Source organism: Lissotriton helveticus, chromosome 2_1, assembly GCF_964261635.1.
Source record: "Lissotriton helveticus chromosome 2_1, aLisHel1.1, whole genome shotgun sequence".
NCBI lineage: Eukaryota > Metazoa > Chordata > Amphibia > Caudata > Salamandridae > Lissotriton > Lissotriton helveticus.
The window spans coordinates 1,248,766,345-1,248,793,805 of NC_136059.1; the positions used below are offsets into that span (position 1 = coordinate 1,248,766,345).

A 27,461-nucleotide genomic window follows, 5' to 3' on the forward strand; every position below is an offset into this window, starting at 1 on the left:
TGCATTTTTGTGAATCTAGAAGGCTTTGCTTCAACTGCTATATTAATATCTAGATTCTATAATGGAAAACTCCCAGAGAGGCACTCAAATACTAGTTACTGCTTTGATTTATTTGTGAGAAAGTGTCACTCAGTGCCACACATTTAGCTACAGAATGTCACTCATGCACACTGAAACTGCAGAAATGTCACACATAAGCAATCTGAAATCTTGGCAACTATGTAAATTTGCTTTGGATGACATCCCTTTATCACTCATTGAGTCAAAGAGGTATCTTGTGTGTCAAGCCCAAAATTCCACAGAATTGAGATTAAGCATGCTGATCATCCGCTCTGTTTGTGAAATGTGTTTCTGTGCTTTCTTTACGATAGGTTGGCACCGAGTTCATCCGAGGCGTGTCTGGTGGAGAGAGAAAACGGACCAACATTGGTATGGAGCTCATTACAGATCCCTCCATCTTGTTTTTGGATGAGCCCACCACGGGATTGGATGCCAGTACCGCCAACGCCGTCCTCTTGCTACTGAAAAGGTAACTGTAATATGGAAAACCACTGGCTCACTAATAATATTAATCAGCACTGCATTATAAGAGCAACTGAGCAGTGTCTCCCCACACAGTAAAATCGAGCTGTTACTGCCTTGTATGATGCACTATGTTTCATTGACCTAAGCAAAAGGCACACATTTTTTTGTGGCTCTCAGCTACCCAGCAGAGAGATTTTTTAATCAGTCGTTATTGGTATTTGTGATGTAAAGCCTGTTAAATGGATCATGAAATTTAACACTGCTTACAAAAATCATTTCTAGATGCATTAAGAATATTCAGGCCAGGTTTCTCTAAAAAATAAAACCTTAGCATATCATCACAATTTTTCTAGTACTAATCTTTCCTTAAGGAACTTCTTTGGGTTGTCCCATACATTATTTTTAGTGGACGGGCCATTTTGTTAGTAACCAAAATGTGGGAAAGTGTTTACTAAACTTTCCCTGAAAATGTCTTACATTCACAATGCATTGAAGGTTTCCATCCACCACGACGTAGTCTAGTCTCGTGTGGTGGCAGGTAGAATAATACGAAATTCCGAAATCCCAGTATTCACTACTGCCAATTTCTTTGCGCTACTGAATTTCCAGGCAAGGTGTTTGTATAGATCTCGACCATAGCAAGTCAACACAATCACTATCTAATTTTGGTTAAGGTTACAGAGTTTAAATGATGTAATTAGAAACCACAATCCGCCAATTAGTTTAATTCTGAAGTTAAATTTCAAGAAGTCGGATTAGGACAGTATGATGAATTATGTCATTTTAACCCAGATTGCTGCAGGCAGGTTCCCCCGATTCCACTCTATGCATTCCCGGGAGGTAGTTGTGATATAGACCTGTATAGTACTGCTGATATGTGGCAGAAATAACAATATGTTACCAGAATATAATAACCAGATTATCATCAGACAAAAATATTGTGTCCTACTCATTGTTTACAAAAATATCACCCCATTGTAGCTAATAATAGAAACTAATCACCTAAAGGGGACACTATTGTTATAAAAGATATTTAGGACATAATGTTTCTGTCAATTATACTTTTGCTATCAATATTCTGACACACATCCAGAAACTATTGATATGTTCCTTTCTCTAGCTAAACCACCCAAATATATTGAGGTTCTGTATGCTGAAATAATATCAGAGAAGATTGAAGGCTAAGTGTTAGCGCTCGTGTTAGTTCTGCATTCCAACTTTAAAATCTGGTACATTAAATATACCTACTACCTATAGAAGATCAGTGCAACTGTCCAGCGACAAACCTACCCTTGATGAAGAGAGAAATTTCAAAGGCCCTGTTGATGCCAGGCTTATACACACACATTACCCATCCAGATGATTGGACTCATGCACTCTGGGCCCCATCCTTGCCCTATCACAGAGCTCAGGGACGGTCTCTGACAAAATCAGCGGGTCATCTTCATTGCACATAGCCTTATTCTTTCGAAGCGCAGACTAAAACAAGATGGCCCTCCACCTAAATACTTGCCAGTACACCTAGGGGATAGTTTCTTCATATTAAGAAATCTTGCTGCAGATGCTGATAAAAGTGGGAAAGAGGGATGCATCTCTAAATCCAGCAAACTATTAGAAAAATGACCAATTACTTAACAGATTTCCAAACATCTCAGGACTCGTATGGAAGTAGGGTGACCTCTAAAACATTCCTTTATAATAAATGTATCTTCTAGAATCTCTCTCAAATAGTCATTGTGCTGCTTAATTTATTTGGGATTTACTTCCTTGGAGTGCTCTAAGGGGGAAACCCTGAGATAAGTCGTATTCCCATTTCATATTGGTAATTTATGGTCTAGGTGAGACTGGTTTGAACTTTAGTTATTTCTTTACTTTTATAGTTTTATATTGTTAACATGGCCCAAAGGTTTTGAACTACTTTACAGTAGGAAGGACAAAGTTACAATAGAAAGTGATATGACCACAGTAATGTTCAAAACTGCCCACAATGACATTCAAAACTGCATGTTCGAAGAAACCAATTACACAGTAGAAAGGAGTCAAACAGGATATGTATATAAATACTAGGACATATTTTCCAGGCAAAAATCAAATAAAAAATTGGAACTGGTTCATGATTGCACATACACAAAAATGAGACCAAGGTAAGATAACAGCTGTGGGAATGGTAGAAATAGCAAAGCGAAATGGGTAGAAGTGTGGAAGGAAGTAGGAGAACATAAAAGAACACTTGGGGGGGGGGGAGAGGAGGGAGGCGGCAAAGAGCTATAATACAAAGAGGCTACAATACAGAGATGAGCGGGGAGTAAATTGAAGAAAGCACCAGTAAAGTAGGCGCGCAAATACAGAAAGTAGGAGGGACAAGACAGGAAGTGTCTTTGAGAGAGAATATGTTTTAACTCATTCCTGAAGGCACAGAAGCAGAGGGATGTGACCCTGGGGAAAGAAAAGTCAACATTCTAGTCACATTCTCCAAAAAGTATTCTGCCATAGTGAGTTTGACTTTTAAAACTGAGGGTTCTAAGAGAAGAGTTTTAGTATTACTTATTGATCTGAGCTCACTAAACACTTTAAGCGTCAAATGTAATGCTTCAGTAGGTGGAGGTAGTTGAAATATAGTGGGTGTAACAGTCCATCTTGCAGAGTGCCTTGGTTTTCAAGGGGAGCCACTGGAGCAGTAAATTCAAGAATGGAAATGTCTAGAGTTATTTAGTTCCATTTACAAAGCGTGCCACTGCATTTAACACTGCCATCAAGTGGTCAAGGTGTACTTTAGGAAGCCCGGTCATAGTTGGCATAGTCAATCAATGACAACACAAGAGTCTGAATAAGAGTTTTTAGGTCCTGTTTTGAGAGAAACAGACAAATCCCCCAAATAAATTGTAGTTATAAAAAGTCCTCTCCCAGCCATTACATTAGTTTGTGCTTGAAGGTTGTGTCTTTTACCAAGGCTGACATGCAAGGATGTTGGACTGTCAGATATGGCAGGTTTACAATCAAGACATCACTAACTGAATACAGAATCAAAATAAACTGTGACGATAAGGAAAAACAAAGTTTTTAAGGGACTTGTGTAACTAATCCAATCTTTAGCCATTTGTAGAGTTTGACTACACCATCAATTCCCATACGTTCTTAGAGAAATCTATTGAGAACCAGATGGTTTCAGGAGAGAAGGCAAGAATGACAAGAAGTCTAGAATGTGAAGTGTGGCATCGACTGACAGAAGCAGGTCTGTTCTGTTGGAAATCCAATTGAATCTCATCAAATAGATCACTATCAGTGATTTGTTTAATATATTCAGGCACCACACAGATTTAAATAACTTTACCCAGACCTGAGTTGAGATGAAATTTGTTGAGAGTCCCCCATGTCCATTAAAGGTTTGTTCAGTAGGGAACTGACATGACCAATTTTGAGGAAGTTAGGGAACTCTTCTTGTGCAAGCGTGAGATTCACTAATAAGCTGGAAAAACAGGTCCTAAGCAAAACCAACCCCGAATTGGGTCTATGAAATGATTAGTAGGTCTAACTTTTCTAACTATAGTCCCCTAACCTTGCCTCCTCCTGGAGCTGAACCTCTATGTAGCTTTTCACACCATTGATCTCACTCTCAGCCACATGCTGAAGTCTTGGAAATGATTCACTGTCAATGCCCTTCACTGGTTCTCCTGCTATTCATGCAACTGACACTCTTACATCCATGTGCATCTCCTTGTCTCAGAAGATACCGGACACCTTTAGAGTCTCACAGAGTTCCATCTTGTGAGACATTTTCTTCAACTTCTACTTGGAGATCCTTAGGACTTTACTCATCTATAACAACATCAAAGTTCATCAAGATGCCAAAGGCACACAACCCTACTTAAAAATCTCCTCTATTATAAAAACCCAGCATCTCAAGTGCAGATTGGCCAAGAACAACAAGCATCGACTAGTCCAAACCTGGCTCAATGATATGAACCTAAAAGGTTTGAAACCACCTCTTTCACCATTGCCAAGTCTTTCATATTTGCCATTCAGATTGTCTTCCAGCTCCAGGAAGATACTACGAAGAAAACAAACACAGCATGTATCAAGCTTTATCAGCTGAACAACATTGAACTGGTCTTCTTAGAAAGCACCATCCAAACTGCAGTTTAAGCCATCTTACATTAGCATCTGGAGTGTGGCAACACATTGCCCCCTGCATTCCACACTGTTATTCAGACTTTGTGCTGCGGTTGTTTTGCCAACAGACATTGCACCCCCTGCACTGCAGGTCATAATTAAACATGCCTGTAAAGAGGGGGTTCAAGTGGGGCACACGTTAAAAAAAATCAAAATAAAATTCAAGGGTATCCAGAATCGCACCGCAAGCCACATCAATGGTTTGAAGAATTATGACCTCATTACCCCCACCCTCGTGGAATTCAATTGCCTCCCTCTGCCAGCCCACACCATCTTCAAAATGGGCTGCTTCATTACAGAGCATGCACTGCTGATACGCCCACCTTGCTGTCTGACAAGCTCATCACTTCCGGTGGCTCTCTGCATTCCTGCAACAGGAGACACTCTCAGGTTGGATATGAAAAAGTGCAACAAAGAAAAAAAACAAGGCACCAGGCTTTCTGTGTCTTTGTACAAATTATCTGGAATAAAATCCCTGTGTCCATCAAAATTGCCCCAACCCTGCTCCAGTTTAGAAAACTACTGGAGACACACCTTTCTAAAGACCTCCAACTCATGACAAGGCAGTAGGCTGTGTCAGAGTGGAGAGAGCAGCATAGGTGATGAGGGAGAAGAAAAACAAGAGGGTAATGTGGGTGGTTAGCAGGTGGCTAAGTATTTTCTTATATATTTGGGCTAAGGGGACCAGAGTCTGAGAGGGTAGCGTGGGTGAGTGGCAGTATGTAAAGTATTTTTTCAGTATAGGCAAACTGGGAGGGTACATGTAGAAGGACATTTGGGTGGGTGGTAGTAGGCCATACATCACTTAAAATTCTAAATGGATATTGAATTACAGGCAGGTTTTTCACCGCACAGTTTTGAGAGGAATTGAGTTTCAGTCTTGTTGTGCGTCTGATATCCCTCAGAAACCCTCAGTGAAAAACTTCCAGTAAATCATAGCTACCCATCTATGCTACTTCAGTTCCCTTAAATGGTGTGCCCCATATTGTAGTGTTTACAGAAATGTTGGCCTAAGTCCCACTAAGTGGTTTTGCTAAAAAAAAGTAAATCTACTACATGCTCCACTTAATTAATGAAATCATTCAACAACTGAAAGGATTCATCAAAGTGTCTTGTGACACTGGGATCTCTCAACAACTTTGATCTTTATTCAGAGGACAGTGGGCAAATTGAGAAGATCACTGCCATTAGGGAAGAGGTGTGGCGCCGCGGCCAGGGCGACTGACGCTGGAATCTGGGGCTCACGGTTCGATCCCCGGCACCGGGGAAGGTCAGCCCAGCACCATGTGACTCTGAGCTATAGCTTGCATAATCTTCCTGTCGGCGCCGGGATGCCTTCGGGTAGCTGTTCGCGCTTTACAAAATACTGGATTTACATTACTGCACAAAAGGACACAACAGTAAGGACCAGACTCCTAGGAAATCTCAGACTTAAAATACTACACTCAAGAAGGCTGCCAGGGTACTGCTAGCCTATAAGTAGAAGCTGGCAAGAGTTAAAGTTAAGTGAAGAATTGAAATCAATTTAAATAAATTAGCTAAAAAAGGTCTTCAGACAAAAAACAGTACCATAGCTAGAGATCTGGGGCTCTCTTTTATGAGCATACATGTATTGAAGTTCATCTTATGGTCCAGGGAAGAGGGATGACCCGGCCCAGCCTCTTCCATGGATATAGGGCGGATAGGTTCTCCATTTGCCCAGTCTTTTCCCGTGCCAAGCCCATGATGCGCAACTCCCAGCTTGAATTTAAGCACTTCCAATGCCCCCCCTGTTGCTTTACAGGATCTGGTTCCCTGGCGGCAATGGAGGAACAACGGCTCCTCGAACTCATAGTCTCTGTTGTGTTCCTTCTGGGCTACTACCAAGCTGTTGCGGGGTAATGCAACATAACCCAGGTACTGCCAACTTCCCAGATGGGCTCCAGATGAGCCTCGCCCCCTCCCCCAGCCTGAAAGCATACCTGTGATCTTCCTCACCCCTGTGAATTCTTTTATTCATACCTGTGATTCTATGAACATGCCATTAATTTCTCTCTTAATATTATAGCCCAATGGCCCCTTGCCATAATTCTTCCTCCTCTGATTCTATGAAGCTATTCCGAGGCAATGTTAATACGAAAATTAGGCTGGACACACAACAGGCATTGAGTAGGCTATTGCCTATGACAGTCACAAAATATTCACACCTAATTTAAGCGAGGATAGTGTTGGCAAAAATCTCTGAAGCATATTGAACAATTACACCCTTCACATTTTAAATGTTAAAAAAAATCTGCTTTTACTGTGCATGCTACCTTTAACATTTCTGGCAGAACTAGCCTAAGCAAATATTTTGTTACCAAAGTTAAGGTTTATCATATTGTGAAGGATATGTAAGGTCTTTGTAGGGTAAAGAGTGAGCATGATTCTATGGTCATGACTATGAACAAAATACAAGTTTCTCACAATAGAAGGACTGTTTTGGCTGTCACCCTGACACTAGTCTAACTTCCTAGGATAGATCCAAGGTTTTTCCTGCCGTTTCTGAATAGTACAATTTGTCTTTTTTGATGCAATATGCGTTTGCTGTTTTATAGATATCTTCCAAGAATCTGGACTCCACTTTCAGTGCTTCACTATCAGGCTGCAAACGTTTCAAAATTGTGCAGCTCAGCTCATTAGCGGTTTAAAGCTCAATCACCACATCACACTTGCTCTGAGATAGGCCGATTGACCTGTTGATTATACAGAGATTCCAATTTTTAACAGTCCTACCATACATCACGACACCTTAGATCGTGTTGACCTGCAAACTTTTCCTAAAGTTCAACTCATGGGGCACATCAACTGCTTGGACCGAAAGCAGAGTAGTACTGATATGGACTTTGGTGCTTCAAGACTGGAGCCATCACTATTTCTAATAGATTACGTGTATTAGCAGATGCTGAAACATTCTCTTAAGAATGTCAGATAAGGGTTGTCGTTTCTAAGCTTTAAATAAAGAATTAATGGGCAGATCACATAGAACATGCCAATAGTAAGTTTAGTAGCAAAGCATACAAATAGTAAGTACAGGGAACTCAGTGTAGTTCTATGTGTAATCCGGCATATATTCTCCTTTTAAAAGTGGGGGAAAAGGGACTCCTGAATACAGAAATCCACATGTCCTTTTATAGGGCTGAGGGAAAGGGGACTCCTAAATACAGGAATCCACAAGTCCTAGTATAGGACTTTAGATAAAGACATTCATACATTCTACACAAATACATGGTTCTCAGGATATAAACCAATAGGGAACAAGCAAGAAGAAACATTTTAGTCATTCTCATAGTTTACTCAAGCAAATCAAGTGATACTTTGTATAACAATAGCCTGGAACAAGTGGAATGTCCCTGGTTAGGTGCAGTGATAGAAAGTCTCTGGAAACACTCTTCATTAGTTTAAATCTTACAAGTCTTTACATAGATCAAGAAGAACAGCATGTCGATACAACATGGAGGACAATATAAACACCGTCTAGGTTAACCTAACCTCAGTTTATAATGCGTTTATTATGAAAGAACATGAACCCCCTCAACTCCCCTCTGATGATTATCAAATAATCACCTAATTATTAGACATCAGTCATTAACGTAGGGTTCTTCTTTTTGAATTCCAACAGGTCCTGTAATATGTCATATAGTTCACTTTGCATTTCTTCATCCTTTACTTGGAGCCTCTTTCCTTTTCTTCCTCATGCTGCTGACAGCTTCTTATACGCACAATCCATCCCATTCTGTGAAAGAAATTACCTTGCAAAACCTCAAAGAAATAAGCACACACGCAATGCTGAATGATATAATCAAAAAAGGGGTTTAAAGCAATTTCATGATTCCTCTACCTACACTACCAAGCCATTCTCCTAGGCAATTTCCTTTCCAAATGATCTGAATATTGCTCCTAAACCTTCCACCTGCATCCGACTCTTTCACCTAATTTGATTCATGCTGCATGTTCGTAATGTTTGTAATGTAGCCATTAATCTGCTCATCTATGCATGGTATTTAAGGGCAACATTTCTTAGTGTGAATGACTTTGCAAACTCTTCCTTCAAGAGGAGTAAATCCAACGCAAGGCAATTTTGCATAATAACAGCTCTCATTCCAAGCAATTCTTTATTTATCACTGTTAAAGCACCTGCAGTGTTAGTAGCAAGCCAATCAACTAAGATGGACAACTTTCTATTCTTCACATCGTTAGAAGCGACTCCTATAGACAGTATAAGTGCTCCATAGACAGCACTAAGAAGAAAAGCTATGTTTACTCTACCTTATATGTTGTTCAGGAAACAAATCTAGCTCGTTAGTGCGATGGATCACAGGGAAAACTAAAGCTGCATAATAATTACCTGTCCAGCTGTGTGGTAGCTGGAAGAAACCCAAGTTACCTCACACATAATAGATACTTTTATACTCCCCTCGAAAATGGAAAAAGTTCTTCCTTTAACTAAATAATTATGATGGTATTCGCTCTATCACAATTTTGCAACTGATATTTCCTCTGGCTGCTGTATTATAAATCAACATCTTTTCTTAGTGACAATAATGCTTAGTCTTGAGTGCTATTCCTTTAAAGTCTCTCTGCCTTTTCCAGTGATGTGTTCTGCACTTGTTTTCCTTTCTTCATCTATCCCTATCCTTTCGTTCTGTTGATCTGCAAACATCCTGTCATCTTAGTTAATTTTGTATGTTACATCATGCAGGCTCACATTAGTATGGGTCATGTTTATCACAAAGGCAAAGAATTTCATCCTATACTCATGCTTGATTTAGACCCTTTGTAAAAGCGAGAAATATGTTTAGTAGCCCATAAATAAAGATTTTCCCCATTGACTACGGGAATATTCGCTGAGGGATCATTACAGTCTAAATAGAACAATTTAATGCTATCTTGCTGATAGAAAAGATTTGAAAAAACGAAATAAGAGAAAGTAGGACAGAGGTAGGTGAAAATACGCTGCTCTATTAACTGCAGAAGCTGGAAGAGCAAATGAATCGGTCGTCTACTTCCATAACCTTTACATACTCAGCCAGCATTTGATAATATACATTATAACTATACATACTTTTATGTTATAGAACATGTGAGACTTTAGTATCAGATAGGGAAGAATTGTCTGTTGAACCAAGTGTGAAATTGGTTGAAACATGTAATCCAAAAATGGAAACTACAATGGCAGCTGCCAAACAAAATTTGGCAACGTTGCTGTGCCATGTTAGCGTATATCAGATCAAGGAAATCTCAAATAAAAGTGTTAGTCCTCTAGGTACTATCCTAATGTCTCTACCCTATCTCAAAACCGGATTTTTATCCTGTGTCAACCAGAGACCTAAAGGAACTATTGTCCGTTGACCGTTACCTTTACTTTCAGACCGTTTTTCAATGTTTATCAGTAGTCCATGTGAATAGGCTCTTGTTGCCACTTGTCTTGGTCTCAGGCAGGCTTGTCGATGTCAGTCAAGAAATTGTCAGAGTCAAACTTGATTTTTGTGAGCTATGTCCAGTCTGGGCCTGAATACTTCCATTGATCTTTCTCTCTCTTTTGGTACTGATCAAGTCCAGGCTTTTATCCACAATTATTTCAATGTAGTGAAGCGGTTCTTGTTCTTCTAAATCACTGTCTTCCTTAATCATCTCTGGTTTAGTCTTAGATGTAAACCGTTTTTTTTGGGCAGTTGTAGTTTTCAGCCAACCTTCTTCAGTTGGACCTCGATCCTAGGAAGTGCTTGCGATCTCTGGGGCTGATTAATCTGATTCACTGTCCAAGGTAGAGCTTTCTTTTCGCACCCCACCCTCAGTATACATTTTGCAGGATTTGCTGCAGCAGATTAATGTCAGCCTTCCATGAATTTTTGCTGTCCTTGTTAATGGGTATTCTCAATCCTGGCAACTCTCGGACAGCTGGAGTTGCAGTGCCAACCCGAAGAGAGATAGAACACACCACAGTTGACAATCCTTCACAGTACTAGAGGACCAGTTAATCTGTGATGTTTACAAGGGTGGCAGCTAGGACGGAAGGGATTTGCATAGCTCTCCCCATCTGCACCTCATGTGGAGATAATCCAGTTATTTTACTTTTTTGTTTTTTAAACAAATGTATTGCATTCTTTAAAGATATACATATTGTTTTCATGTAATACATAGCTTCATTCACAATCCAGTTCTTTTGCATGGGGATACTTTAAATATTCATTAGCACTAAAGGAAGACCATCAGGTCATTTGAGCATGGAGGCAAAGGCTTTAGCCCTTTTCAGTCTCTCTACAACGCCGGATTCCTCAGGCCTGTAGCTAGAGTGGAATCTCTGGTCCATCTCTAAAGCTGTTAACAGTAAGGGCATCACTTTACTCTTTAAGTGAGTTCCTTGATCTGCATCAAGATGAACTAAAGTCCCGAATTGCAGTATCAACTTCATCAATAGTTTGGTGACTGTTAGGCTGTCACATCTCCGGGTGGGATATGCTTCAACTCACTGTGAGCGTAGACACACAGTGACAAGGCTATACAGTATTTGGTTACATCAGGGCATCTTTGCAAAGTAAATTTGGACACAGCTGAAGGGACCATCAGAGTTTCCGATGTGGCTCATGGTCACTGCAACTCTTTTGCCCACATTTTGTTTTTGGCAGGTAACACAGCTCTGGCAAAAACTTTCTGCCATTGTTAAAAAATGAGGGTTATCCCAATAAAAGCGGGAGGTAGATACCATTCCGTCTCTGCCCACATGGGTTGGACCATGTATGTGTCTCAAAATCGTGGGCAGGACATCCCAAACACATCCCATCTTTTCCCATTTGTCTTACTCTAGCTCTGGGGCAGTATGTTGTCGTTCTCTCTACTCATTGAAGTTATGTATGGTATTCAGGAGAATGTTGGTTACAGTTTCTCCTTCTGCATTAGATGGCTCATCTAAATGCAAGGTGCTGGACTTGAGCGCAGTATCAGTCAATTTTTTCCACGTAATGGTTGCCTCTGGTGATAAAATCACTGACACTCTTATATGCTGCACATTTCACAACCGCACCTTCCTTTGGCATTTGCAGAGCACCTAACAAATTCAAAACGTACAGCCTGTTCCAGATAGGGGTACCAGGTGAGTTCATAAATTCTCGCTGCGACTATAGCTGACCAAAGACATGCACAACTCCAAAACCATACTGACTGTCAGTGTAAGTAGTGATTTGTGAGCCTTCTGAGGTACAGCAGGCTCTGGTAAGGGCAATCAGTTCAGCTACTTGCGCAGACGTTGCATGAGACAAGTAAGACGCTTCTATAACTCTGCTCAGTGTACGTACAACATAGGCGGCTCTCAAAATACTGCCTCAGTCCATCAAGCAAGACCCATCAACAGAAAGAGTGTGGCCCTATTCAGAAAGAGCCACATCCAGAATGTCAGATCTCGGTTTTGTGCACAACTTACTAATGCTAACACAATCATGGTTGAATTCAACCTTTAATTCCCTCTGGAGCTGGCAATATGGAAGCAGGGTTTAGTGTGTTATGGCTCCGAATGGAAATATTTTCAGTTGCCAAAATAATCATAGCGGGTTAGATGGCTGTTTGTCAAGTGCTGAATTCTGGTATGGGTCATGGGATCTCAATAGAGTGGGGTACCATTACAAATAAGAGGTAACCCATCACGATCCTTTCAGTCTGGTGTATGCTAAGGCTCACTGATACAACTGCTTTGAGACAAACAGGCAGCGCTGCTGCCACCGTAGGTGAGAAGTATCCTAAAGGGTGCTTAGTCTCCCCATGGGCTTGTGTTAGTACTGACAGAGCACTCCATCTCTTTCATAACACAAGAGCACATATTATTTTGTATAGTCTGGCATTCCAAGAGCTGGCACCCTGCAAAATAAATTTCTGATCAGCATCCTTTAGAACCAGGTCATTGACATCAGTGTGTGTCAGCCTCATTAAAGGCTTTGGCGCACAGGAGAAGTTTGGGATTCGTTGTCAGCAGAAGTCATCCATGCCAAAAAGCATTCTCATTTCTCTGACTAGTTTAGAACTTCATCTTAAATACTGTCTCTATGTGCTCTTGGGACACTTGTCTCACCCTCTTCTCTATCTGATGTCTGAAGTACATGATTTCCCTCTGACAGTATTATAATTTCTCAGGCAGTGGTGGTTCCTCCGCTAAGACGGAGGAGCGTTGCCCCACTGCCAGGAGCAGCAAAGAAAGGAAAATATAAAATAATAACTGAATGTTATTATCATTTTATTTTTTCCTCCTGCTGCAGTAGTGCGTAAGGGGGTGGGCGGTGCTGCAGGGGAGGCGTGATAGACATTCCTGTGTGCAATTACTGCTTGATCTGCCGTCTCGGGCTGCCCAAAACAGTCATGCACACGCCCCTGTTCTCCATGCAGGCTGCATTGCAGCCTGCATGGAGAACATGCCCACCCCTACAGCCCCTGTCTGAGCGCTGTGTCACAGCACTCAGACCAATCACAACGCTCCATTGGAGCATTGTGATTAGCTTAGGGATGGGAGTCTGGCTGCCTGCTTCCTCTTCCGACTTGGAGTCCGTCACAGACGAGCAGGCGAGAAGACGTGGGACCCAGCTGCGGCAAGGTACTTTATTTTTTTTTAATTCTTTTTTTTTTTAAGCGGCCTGTGAGTGCAGGCCTCCTTCCTTGCGACCTGTGCCAGCCACCCCTGTTCTCAGGTGAGACTTTATGTCTGTTTTCAGCTAATTGGTTGAGCAAAGCAATCGTGTCTTGTTTGCAAGATTCCTTAGTCATCGAGGCAATCAAAAGATCATCCATGCATTGTATTGATGTCGAACTACACAGTACCTGCAGAGACTCTAGGTTCTTCTTAAGTATCTGATTGAAGTAGAATTGGCTACCTGTATAGCTTTGTGGAGAACAACTCCAAACGAGGATCTTCTCTTGCAACCAGAATCAAACAGAAACTGGCTTTCTTCGTGTAATTGAACCGAGAAGAAGGTCAATGACTGTGAACCACTCAGCCTCTGGGGAAATTTGGAACAGAATCACAGCAGGGTTCGGTACCACAGGATTGCATGGAATGGCAATTTGGTTAATCTTTCGGCGGTCTTGAACAATCCTTCCCTTTTTGTTCCTTTCTGTAGGGCCATAATTCGAGAGTAACATGGACTCCTGATAACTTCCTTCAAGATGCCTTCTTTTATCATGTTTTCAACAACAGGGGTGATCGCTGTGATAGTTTCTGGGATCATTTCATATGGGCGAGTCTGTGGAAAGACAGCATTGGGTCAAATGGTAATCTTTAGGGGTTTAGCACCTTTAGTCAACCCAATCTTTCTTCCTGTGAAATCCCAGATCTCCTCCTTAGCCGTCTCTCTCAAATCAATTAGCAAGTCCTCCATTGTGATGCCCAGATATAACCTTACAACAGATTTCAGAGACTGCAATTTAAATTCGCCGGTAAATGCTTGTGGTTTAATTCCGACACCATCCTTCATGCAATAGGTGAACCAGTTGAGTTTGCAGAGAATATCACGACTGAGCAGGTGTACGGGGCTAGAATCACATATCACAAATTGATGTTTGGTTCTGATAGCTCCCATTTTTACTGGTACGGGAACAGTAATTTGTTTGGCATGCTGTTGATTTATAATTCCTACGACTTGGAATTCTTTTCCAGAGAGGGGTAGGTTAGGGCCTTTCTCTGTTCCAACCGTTGACAGAGTAGTTCCTGTGTGTATGAGGAAAGATAACGGGATGTCAGTTAACCTCCCCGTCTACATATGGTCCACTCTGATCAACTTCCAGGAGTGCGCCAAGTACACCCTCCTCCTCTTTCCTTAGGAACCTTCATTGGTCGAGATTGAAATCTATGAAATTCTTGAACATCATGGGGACTGGACATCCTTGTGACATTATCGAATTTTTGGGTACTTTGCAGCCTGGTTCGAGATGTGGAATACCTCCCTGCATCTGGGTTTGGTTAATGAAATTTGGCAATACCCCGGATTAAGGAAATCCTTGGACAGCCATAGGGTGTCTAAGTATTGGGAAAGCTCTCCTTAGTCTGCTGGACACACCTGGGGAATCTGCCATGAATTCGTCTGGGTTATAACGGCACTCCTACTTCCAGTGTCCCACCCTGCTACTAATGTTACATGGGATAACTTTCTTTAAGGGACCTAAACTGGTCTCTGACATATTATCTCAACCTCTACCCATTCCTGCAACATTCTCACTGTAGTTCAGACATTGCCGTTGGAGAGATAAATTGCACTGCTATTTCAACACTGGGGCCTAACTAGGGTCCTTGGAATAAAACTTTTTTAAGGTCCTTAACCCCTCCATTCTGTGCCAACTCTGTTTGGGCTATCATGTACGTCCCCTTAAGCCCCTTTCACTTTCCTTGCAACATGTCACTGCATGTCACTTCTCGATCAGGCGGTAACGGTGCTGCATTGATCTGTCAAGCCATGGTCCCATGATGCGTCGGTTCTTGCAGTCGCACAGCAGGGCCTGCGTTGGAATCGGTGTGGTGATCTTGGACTTTGGCGAACCGTGCACGGGATTCGGCATGCAGCGTTTGCTCCAGCCGCGGGCAGGCTCTGCGTCAGTTTCTTCAGCGGCACAGTGGTGATGCGTTGGAAACAGGTGCAGATGCTTCACGCTTCTTTAGTTGCATCTCTTTTCCAGCTCCCAGCAGCAGGAGCAACCTCCAGAGGACCAACACAGGAACAGGCACCTCTTGGGAGGTCAGAACTCCCAGCAAGGAAGTTCGGAGGAGCTGGTGATGAAGTCTTTGTGTCCCTGAAACTTTAGAACAGGAGTCAAGCTCTACTTCAAGCCCTTAGAGATCTTATTCAAGCAGGATACATAGCACACAGCAAAGTCTTTGTCCTCTCCTTGGCAGAATCAGCCACTGCAGGCCAACCTCAGAGCACATAGCAAAGGGGCAGTACTTCTCCTTCAGCTTTAATAGATTTTCTCTTTGGCAGAGGTTCCTCTTGAGTTCAGAAGTATTCTAAAGTTCTGAGATCTAGGCCCCAACATGTATATTTCATTTCTCTTTGTTCTGTTGTGGCAGAGATGCTCTATGCTCAGTCAATACCTGTTCTGTCCTCTCTGGTCCGTCTTCCTGGTAGGAGATGGAGACAGAATTGTGTAAGACAGACCAAGCCCATTAAGGTGAAAGGAAATCTCCTTCCCCTACTCTCAATGCAGCCCATGTCTATTCAGCCCAGCCCTGACTTATTCAGGAAAGGCAGGACACACATCAACCCCTCCAGTGGCTGTCTGAGAGAATACACATCCCCAGCCCCTGCCACTCCAAAGCTAGACAGTGAATCCACAAACCAGCAGAGGCACCTAGGATGGCTAAGAAAGAAAATACACACTTTCTAAAAGTGGTATTTTCAAACACGCAATATAAAATTCATCATTACTATAAGATGCGTTTTTAAATTCTGAGTTCAGGCATACTATACTCCATCTTCCTACCTGGTCCCAATGGGAAGTTATACTTATAAGATGTTATAAATAAACTCCCATTCTATCCAATGGTATAAATAGCCTTTCCATAGTGAAAAATGAAATACACTGTATTTCACTATCAGGACATGTCACACACACACCAGTACATGTCCTATCTCTCTCATACTCTGCACCCTGTCCACAGGGGTACCTTGGGTCTACCGTAGGGGCAACTTACATGTAATAAAAGGAAAGGTTAGGGCCTGGCAAATGGGTGCACTTGCCAGGTCAACCTGGCAGTACCAAACTGCGCATAGACACTGCATTGGCAGGTCTGAGATGCATTTACAGGCTACTCATGTGGGTGGTGCAGTCAGTGCTGCAGACCCACTAGTAGAATTTGATTTACAGGTCCTGGGCACACATAGTGCATGGGTACTAGGGACTTAGTAGTAAATGAAATGAGACAATCAAGGAAACACCAATCCATAATCATAATTTACATGGAGAGCATATGCACTTTAGCACTGATCAGCAGTGGTAAAGTGCCCAGAGTCATAAAACCTACAAAAACAGGGTAGAAAAAACGGAAACCAAAAAGCCTAAGGATAAACCCGCTGGAAAAGCCAGGTCAAACAATGACGCAACGCTCTACTATCATCAGACCACTTCAGCACCACTTAACAACTTTTTCACCATTTGCCAGCTTCAATTACAGAAAAGTTTGCTACTTACTTGCATACAACATTTAACCCTTGACCTGAAAGTCACAAGCTCAGCACAGCCACTCCCATGCACTAAAGAGCGAACAGCCTCTAAGCTCAGGTAGTACATTTGTGCAAGAAAAATGTATGTTTCTATCTTGGTGTAACTGATAGCATCTCACAGTACACCTCACCTAGCAAGCAAGTTCAGCAGGTCAGTGTTCTAACTTGAGGCACCTCTCTTTAACTCAATACCATATGTGTGACTCCCCAGACATTCGTCTCTTTCAAAAGTCCAAGAATATAATCAAAAATAAAATAATTATTGCTCCCACAAATCCAGCAGTCTAAGCCACATAATATTTACTTTCAAAATACATCAACTGCATTCCATGACAATGAACCTACTTCAACTCCCAACATGCACTGCTTCACACCTACTTCACTTTTGCGTTTTGCATGCAATCTCTATTGATACGTCTTTGTTCTCCAGCCATCTGGTCTCTCTAGTACCAGTATCGGGTTGGGTTTGGGTAAATTTAGATGTCGGGGGGGAACCACCTGGACCATGAAGGTGCAATACTGGGTTCTATAACCAATTAGTTTGTCAATTTTGGGTCTTCTCCAATCAGGACCATCACCTCTGCTGCCAGATTTGTCGGTGCGTAAACGTACCCTAAAGTCCAACTCATGGGACAACCATTAGGACCGGAAGCAGAGTAGTCCCAATACAGACTTTGGTGGTCCCCCACTGGAGCCGTCACTGTTTCTAATAGATTAAATTCAATAGCCGATGCTGAAACACTCATGTAAGAATGACAGACAAGAGTTGTTGTTTCAAAGTTTTATATAAAGAATTAATAAGCGGATTACATAGAACATGCCATAAGTATGTTTAGTAGCAAAGCATAAAATATCTATGTTAAATCTCGCATAGATTCGCCTTCTAAAGGTGGGTCTCCTGAATACAAAAAAACACATGTCGTTTTATAGGACTTTTTACAAAGACATTCCTACATTTTACTCAATTACATGGTTCTCAGGATATGCATCAATAGGGAACGAGCAAGAAAAAACATTTTTGTACAGAATATATTCGCAGATTGTTGCATGGTAATACATTGGATTTTAGTCATTCTCACAGTTTGCTGAAGTATTTCAATTGATCAACGCATAACAATAGCCTGGGACAGTTGAAGTGTCCTTAGTTAGGTACTGTGAGAGAAAGTCACTGGGAACACTCTCTATTTATTAGTGTAAATCTCACAATTCTTTATTTTGATCAAGAAGAACACCTTGTCGATGCAAATGGAGTACAATGTAAACACCGCCTAGGTTAGCGTAAACTCAGTTTATATTGCATTTATGAAAAAAGATAAATAATCTCCACAACCGCTTGCTGCAAACCTGGCCATTTGATTTCCAAATTAAAACATATTTCTCAACTATCAGGGCACCATCCTTTGCAGCATACATGTTCGGCTCCTGAGATTAAAAAAAGACCAAGAGCCTAATTTGAGTTTGGTACACTGTTTATTCAATCACAAATGTGACAGATCTCTTGTTCGCCTTATTACAAGTGCGTTCTATCCTATAACACTTGTAAAAAGGCAAATGGGGTAGCTGTTAAATTTGTGACTGAGCATCCCGACCTCCAAACTCTAAACAAGTCTCCTAATGTTCAGAAGCGCCCTGATAACCCATCTTTTCTGCTCGGTATGCAGTTTGGCCTCCACATACCTATAGCAGATCTAAACACATAATGTCCTGATTCTGAATAGAACATCTCAATCTACTTCCTACACAGTGCTGCCACTATGCACCGTAGGATGATCCTGTTTTCTAACTTGAAAGTTTTCACATTGTTGGAGATACTCAAGGTGCAGCTGCCTCTGACACGCCTCTGTGACACATCATACACCATCTTCATTTGTAGAAGCCCAATAGATTGGTTTTGAATATACAAGCAAAGTTCTTTGAGATGACAATTTGTAATTTGTAGTATTTTATAAAGGCCAGCAATGAAACATTAAAACAATTAAATGAATGAGAAAAATGTATTTATTGGGTCAAGAATGATCAAAAATTTAAGAATGATGATTTAGAGGTTCTTATCAAAAGCAGAGTTTATTATGTTATGACATACCAAACATCTAAGTTAATTCTAGGAGATTTGAAAGCAGTGATCAAATATTTACAACATTTATTTCATTTAATTAGTTTTATGTAAGCAGTGTGCTTGCAAACAGAATCAATGGGTCTAGAACACAACATCTTCCGAAATGTCTGATTTTTTAAAAATAATAAAATCAATAGTTTTTCACTTATGATGAAAAAGTTATATATTGCCTGTGACTTTTTTTTAAAAGCCTGTTTAGAAAGATGTTTTTTGGTTTTATTTTTCCAATAATCACTCAGCTTTGTCCATGGAAGAGCTCACTAAGGGCTAGATGTAGGTAATCTGATTTTACCGATTCTTAAATACAGAATTTTACCGATTCGGTATTCAAAAATCGGTAAATGAGATGTAGGGAAAAAATCGGTATTTTTTACTGAATCGGTAAAATTCGGTATCGGACAATCGGTATTTACCGAATCGGTATTTACCGAATCGGTATTCCCAATGCATTCCTATGGGCCTTTTGGCCCATAGGAATGCATTGGAAATACGGATTCGGTAAATACCGAATCGGTAAATACCGATTCGGTAAATACCGAATCGGAGAGAAAGCAAAAGTGAAACTTAACACAACTGCCAATCAGGTGCAACCACCCTCCCCCTTCCTACCAGGAAGTGGCTACACAGGCAGCTGCAAGTAATTAGAAGGTTCTAGAGAGGCAGTTGGAGCAGAGAGACTGGGAGCAGCAGCAGACAGAGTTTGTGCTCTTTGAAAATTAAAACATGGCAAGCAGCAAGGACACAGAGCAGGCTGAAAGGAAAAGAAAGCTCAAATTCAGCAGCATGGAGCTACAGGTCCTTGTTGAGGAGGTGGTTAAGGTTCACCACAGACTTTTTGGTAAGCAGTCCCTTACCGTGCCAGAATCAGCAAAAAGGAAGATTTGGCTGGAAATCCTGGAGAAAGTAAATGCAGTGGGAGTGACCACGAGAGTCACTGAAGATTTAAAAAAGAGGTTCTATGACCTAAGGAGCCTCACAAAAAATAAATTGGCTGACCACCACAAACAGGCCTCCCAAACAGGTGGTGGAAAGAACACTGCACCCCCCCTCACCGACCTGGAGGAGATGGTAGCCACAACCCTGGAGCCTGAAAGTGTCCATGGACTGGGAGAAGTGGACAGTTCTGCGAAAGCTGCATCAAAAAAAGGTAAGATGCATGCACAGCAATCCCCCTCACACCCTCATCCATCCCTCACCCCTTGCAGCTAAGTTACCCCAGTCCCAGGGTGTCTGTGGCAAACTGTAGCAATGCATCATGGTGCACGTAGTCAGTTAATGAAAGAGCATGTCACACAGCACTGTAACCACCAAGTTATTCAACTGAATGCATACATAATGAAGGGCAGGCAGCATGTACTAAGTGCAATTACATATGTTTAATTGTAGTGGCTGTGAGACATTTGCACCTAGCTGATATGTGCTCGTATGTCCACAGGTCACACATCCAGAAGGCAGTCTGAGGAGGCAGAAGGCACGGCACCCGAGAGGGATGACAGTCATGAGCCAGGTCCCAGTGCATCACAGGACACAGGTGTTCCGAGTGGGCAGCCACCTTCCCAAGAACCTGACGTCAGTGACGAAATGCAGGCCTCCCCAATACCAACACAGTCCCCACTATTGCTTTCATCACCCGAAATGCCAGCATCCCTGGAGGTAGAAACACCTGCTGCACACCCTAGCAGGAGGCATGTTGTTTCCCCACTGCTGGAAATGGAGACAGCTGCTGGTGAAATGGTGGGTGAAGACTCACACAACTTGGCTGAAGCGTCCATGTCTGTCACACTGCAGCCCAGCACAGAGCCTGTACCAAGTACCACTAGACGGCACACAGTACAAGGAAGGAGTGTAGGTGCACATGGGGAGGGGTCCAGTGTCTTCCAAGGCCTGGAGGGATCCATGGTTAGGATTCAGAGGATGCAGGGCAAGGGCATCATGGCCTGTCAAAGACAAATGCGAAACCTCAACATCAACATGCAGGAAATTGGCAAGGGCATCAGGGAGCTGGTGGAAGTGAACAAGAGCATGGCAACAGGCATACAGGACATGTCACAATCCATGCAGCAACTGTGCACAAAACTGGACTCTGAAATTACTTCAAGGCGCAGGGAGAAGCAGCGTGCAGAGAGAACTGAGAAATCTATACACCGCCTGGCAACAGCCACATCCCTGCTATGCAGACGTAGAATGAATAGTCAGGAAGTCCTGACTCATAACAGCAATCAGCTCACAAGGGTCAGAGCCGGAATGACCGGGGCGCTGGAGGCTCTACTCAATGCCCAAAGTGCACAAACTGCTGCCATTGACATGCCGGACACTGAAGGTAGCACCAGTAGGAGCAGCACGGCAAGCCCCCATGTAGTAGAGACAAGGAGGAGCAGCAGGCGACAGGGTGAGGCTACAGGCCAAACGCCCAGTGAACAGGTTGAGCCACAAACACCTGCTAGTGCAAAGCGTGGCCGTAAATAAACAGTTGATAATATGGCCTACTGCCATTGGACATTCTAATCATAGTTCAAAAAGTTAAAGTTGCACATTTGTGCCATTTAAACCTGCCTAGTGACAATATACAACTATGGTGGGTTGATTCAACACCTGTGTGTGTGTGTTTGCTCACTGTGAGCATTGCTGTGAAATGCTTACTATTGCACTTTTGTTCTTTAACATACCTGGAAATAATCTAAATTAAAGAAAAGCTTGTGCTTTCAATATAGGTTTCAGTGTCATCACTTACTCAGAAATAGTTGCGTGTTATTTCCTCGTCTGTATCTGCCATCACTTGGTGTTGACACTCCAGCAGGTTGTGTTTCAGGCACAGCAATGTCGTTGTCATGATCCTCATAGTCTGACAACTCCACCTCAGTCCCCCTCTTCACAGCAAGATTGTGCAACATGGCACAGGCAGCAATGATCTTACAGCAGGTGTTGGAGGTATACTGCCTTGCACCTCCGCTCTTGTGCAAGCATCTGAACCTGCTTTTCCAGATGCCAAATGTTCTCTCAACAACATTGCGTGTGCTCTTGTGTGCCCGGTTATATCTCCTTTGGCTGGGTGTTGAGGGGTTGAGGTAGGGGGTGAGTATGAAGGAGCGGAGGGCATATGCACTGTCACCTAAAGGAAAATGGGTATGATTTAATCACATGCATACTTGTACTGCTTACTGCAATAGGTGTTATAGGGGTCGCACACTGTGTCTTACCTAGGCGGTATCCTTCACCAAATTCACCTGCAGTCATCCGTGCATAGATGCCACTGTTTTGAAATATATAGGAGTCATGGGTACTCCCAGGGAATTTTGCCACAAGGTCAGTAATGGCGAACTTTGCATTGCAGATCACCTGCACATTGATGGTGTGGGTGGACTTCCTATTCCTGTAGATATATTCTGTGGCAGCAGGGGGACAAATGGGGATGTGCGTGCCATCAATGCAGCCAATGGTATTGGGGAAACGTGCCATCTGGTAGAAGTCAGATTTTCTTTGGACCAGTTCAGCATGGGTTGCAGGAAATGATATGTAATGCTCCATCCTCTGTAACATTGCGTCAAGGAATTTGTGGAAAAACCTTGACAGGCTGCTCTGGGTCACCCCACCTACCGCAGCAACCACACTCTGGTAGCTCCCAGAGGCAAGCAGGTGTAGGCTGCACAGCACCTGCACATGGGGAGGAATAACGTGTGCCCTTGGGGTAGTGTGCTCCAACAGTGGGTGGAGGTCCCTGATGAGGTCAGTGATGGTGTCTGGGGCCAACCTGTACCTCTGGAGTATCTCTGGCTCTGTGAGCATGAACAGGGTTATCCTCTGTCTGTAGACCTGCTCCTCTCTCTGCCATTCCCTCTCCCCTTCCTCCTGTAGCCTTAGCCGTCTTGCAATCACATAAAATGCCGCCATTGTGCTAGAAGAATTGCATTTTGGGTCCATTTTTATAGGTTGCACCTGTTTACCACCTGATTCCAATCCATGGTAAATGCCGACTCTTAAATACCGAATTTCAAGCAAAATCGGTATTTCAGACCTTCCCTACATCTCAATATCCATTTTTACCACTTCTTATTTACCGATTCGGTCGTTTACCGATTCGGTAAATTTACCGATTCGCAAACCTTTGCGATTCGGTAAATTTACCGATTCGGTAACTTTACCGAATCTGTAAATTTACCGATTCGGATGATTTTCGGTCTCCTGCATGCCGAAAGCTGAATACCGGTCGGTAATGGCCGAAAATACCGATTTTCGGCCGTTACCGACCGGTAAAGGCCTTCCTACATCTGGCCCTAACTGTTGTCAGGTTTCACATTTTTATTCTGGATGTACACCTGAATATATTGATAAATCAAAGGGAGAGGTGTTGGTGGATACAAACCTCTAAAACAAAAAGGCAGACATTGTCTATTTTTTATGGTTTCTGATAGCTCAGATACCCCTTATGGGGCCCCTTTCCTTTTAAAGATGAAATGGTAAAAAGGTTTTGACAAAAGAACAAGATATTTGGAAACATACTTCAAAAGAGTCAACAGTAGTGAGCCTTGATAATTAATAAGCAAGAGGTATATTTTGGTAAATAGAACTGAGATTGAGACTACTCAGATGTGGGCGAATTACCTTTTTCACATGGAACAGAACCCACCTTGATAATACTCTGCAGATGACACTGGGCTAAAATATGAATAACACTCCATCTGAGAACACGTTAATGCAATATCAGTTATCCTGATAGTCAAATAGACTGGAATTATTGATCAAACAGAAAATGTGAGGCAAATTTGCATCATGAATATAAAGGTCTGTATTTGCTGTATCTTTTCTTGTCCTTGGGAATAGAAATAGGCCTCAAAAAGTCGTTTTTCTTGCCTCATCAAACCAGGATAGGACGAATGTTTTAAATCCCATTACATTGTTTTGACTTGCGGACTATTGTTTGTGACTGGGTTTTCTGGTACCTTGTCTCTGTGCAATTGAGTGCTTGAGTCAGGTGATAGATGACACGAAGAGTCTTTACAAAGAAAATCAAATTAATTACTGCATTTCCACAACAGGAAATAACTATATGTATAAATATGGCTGCTGTTAGTAACAAGGAATATATCATTTTACCTTTGAATGAGCACTTTCACATTTAAGCAACTTTTGAAATCGCTGATAGTGTTGGTGAATCACATATATTCATATAATACGGTGACCACATGGGAAGCCGTATGGATGGATGCTCTGACGTTGCTCCCCTTTGGTAAATCAAATCATAACTATAATGAGGCCCACTGAAGAAACAAATAAATCAGGGACGTTTTTACAACTCTGTGTGAGAGAGGACGTATCCTGGCCTTCCCTTTTCTCTGTAGTTACTTTCCACTTCAAATATATTTGTGAACTTGTTTCCATAATTTAGGGGAAAAGGTAGTAAACAAAGTAGATTTCGGAAAGCTAATTATAGAGAAGGCGCTCTAAAATCTAGCTCTCTCAATTATAACAAAAAAAGTGTCAACATCAATGTACGAAACAGCGTGAGGCTGGCAAAGGATCAATTATTTCTGCCCCAATTAGACCAGCATTACCATTAAAGAAGCTCATGGAAATCTCAACATCAACAAACACGTCTACATTACTCAGTTTGGGATTCCGGACAGACTCCAGTAGAAAAAGTCTAGAGGACAGCTGTGAAAAGTACTAGAAACAGCAGATTGATTTTAAATCCAAGCAGACTGTTTCCTGAGTCATAGTTGGCAAGCCTATCCCACCTTAAGTTGTCTTTGAAAAGTGTGCATTTAAAACAAACGGATCCAACATAGATGCAAGGTATTTGTTTATTAAGGAGATTTATATAGCGCTAGCCTGATCCGAGGGTATCTGAGCGCTTCACAACAGTTTTTGACCAAGATTCATACAATAAGCACTATTCTACATATAGGTTCGGAAAGTCCACGTGTGCTGAGCAGGATTGGGAGAGAACGTGAGTCCTGAAGTAACCTCATAGAGTGCACGTTGTCTTGGGGTGTATACAATAAAGCAGTAACAGGGAATCCGTGAAAAGTGACATTAATGTTTATCATTCCAAGAAGTCATATTAAAAATATTGAACCATGTCTAGTTATTGGTGTTTTATTTCTTTGTTTACTTTTAGGATGTCTCGGCAAGGAAAGAATATCATCTTCTCTATTCACCAGCCACGTTATTCCATCTTCAAATTGTTTGATAACCTGACATTGCTCGCTAGTGGGAAAATGATGTACCATGGCCCGTCTAAGGAAGCGTTATCATATTTTAGCTCTATTGGTATGTACAATTTAACGATTTATCCCAGGAGTTTCTGAATGGTATTGAATGGAATATCAGAAATTACACTTCGCATCTGATTCCAAAACCAATATTACTTAAGTGAACAAAAATGCATTGACATTTATAAATGATTCGTGTTGAATATCAGAATGAGGATTTTTTTCATTACACTTGTTTCAGCACATACACTACTGCTATTAAGTGTAAAGTCAGGCAAAATATAAGCATGCAAATTTAATGTGTACATTTGAGAGCATCTCCCACATTTTTGTGCATCTAAGATATTTATTAATTTTTTATTACCTAGGAGACCTAGCAATTCTATTAACCCTAACCGGAATTTCACGTCTACTGAGTGCAGTGAGAAAAACACAGGAAGAAGAACAAAAACAGACAAGACAGACCTGACTCACTATGTGATAGTCCATTACAAACATGCTTCCTCTATCTTCTCACTTTTTATGATATAATTTATTGAAGGCATCAAAAATGTTGTAATGACTAAACAATTTTTGTTTTTTTAAGACATGTGTCATTCACTTATATTCACAGACCACTAGCTGACAACTGATGTGTGCTTCAATTACCACTGTCTCAGGATTATTACTTTGGCGGCCATCGATGCCTTGATCCCAAACTCTCTTATGTGCTTCAGAAACTCAAGGGAAAAGGTGTAACATTGCTTTAGATTTCGGCTATATAAGATCCCTCATAATGACAAAATTAACTCTGTCAAATGTTTTCGTCCAAAATGTTATTACTCCACTACAGTTATGGACATTAGTGCCTTGACCACTGTTACAAGACCTGCATCTTTCATTGTTTCTCTCGCCCTGTCACTGGAAAATGGCAACTGAAGCCCTTGTCTGAACTACCTGAAATTTGAAATAACTTGCTGCAGAGTGGTTGTGTTCCAGGGGAATGGAAAAAAGCATTGGTAGTGCTGCTATTAAAGAAGGGGTATGCCATTCTTACAAATTATTAACTGATGTCTCTGTTGACATTTGCTGGGAAGCTAGTGGAGAAACACGTCAATCAACTCCTGTTTAAGTTTCTGGCTAGTGGGCAAATGCTTGACTCAGTTCAGTTAGGAATTCTCTCACTACATAGCACAGAGACGGCCCTGTTAGCCGAAAGCTTTCGGAAAAGGCAGAATGTTTGACCTTGGTATTATTAGATCTGTCCGCAGCATTCAGCACGGTATCTCATTCCATCCTTCTGACCAGGCTAAGGCATAGACGTCAATTAGGGGTTGCCAGTGATCACAACTGCGACCATAAGGCAACTCAGTGTGACCCCTGGTGTCTTGTTTGCGACCGTTTGTTCCAATATACCTTTATCGTGACACTAATAAGTTTACTGACTTCATTAAGGTAATATGCATTGTGCTAGCTTTTTTCCAAAACCTTAATAGTTGTACGGGCTAACCTGGGACAGGGAGGACAGCAGCTTCGCCAGCATAAGGCCCGGCCCACATGGGCTGTACTGATCACACCGCAGATGCAGTCTCCCATCCCCCGCCGCTGCGGGGCAATCCCTGCATCAACGGTGGGGGCTGACCTTCCAAAGAAGTGAATGGGTGCCTCTCGCACCGCACCTCTGGAGGCACCTACTGGACATCGAGGATGCCCTAACCTACCTTCTGTGGTCCGCAGTTGAGGCATCAAGATGCGGCGGAAGCCTGGGGAATCTGAAGCGGCCTGGCGGTCATCAGGTATGCTGCAGGGGGGAGACTCTCTCTGACTGAGCGGACAACGCTGGTCATGCCACCCACAGGAGCTTCCCTTACCCGCCACCGTGGAGGATCTACCTGGGTAAAAGACACATACCTCCTGCTTGAAGAGATGATTAGGGAAGCCATTTCAACAAGTTTTAAATAAAGTATATTTGTGTATAGAGTACTTGATTTTTTCTTGCTAGAAATTTTCCAGTCTTTGTGTGGTGCAGCCAAATAAAGATCAGGTGTCAGATGGCACTGGATCAAAAGGCTGTGTCACGTCACTTCCTGTGATGTCATAGGGCCAGAATGTAACAATATCTTTTCCTGTGATGTCATCAGGTGAAAGGTCTTATGATGTCATTTCTTGTGACATCATTGGAAGGGGTCAAAGGACATCTGATGTCACTCTCGCTACCCCAGGCATTTTGGTGAATCGACATCCATGGGC

At 42.1% G+C, this 27,461-nt stretch overlaps 1 protein-coding gene across 1 annotated transcript in view; it reads left to right on the forward strand.

The window, feature by feature from the left end:
* Positions 1–27,461, forward strand: part of LOC144818604 (broad substrate specificity ATP-binding cassette transporter ABCG2-like) — a 413,780-nt gene that overhangs the window by 175,207 nt on the left and 211,112 nt on the right. The window contains exons 6-7 of the mRNA XM_078676198.1: positions 372–529; positions 25,139–25,290. Of these exons, the coding sequence (XP_078532324.1) occupies positions 372–529; positions 25,139–25,290 (310 nt within the window). The remainder of the gene's footprint in view (positions 1–371; positions 530–25,138; positions 25,291–27,461) is intronic.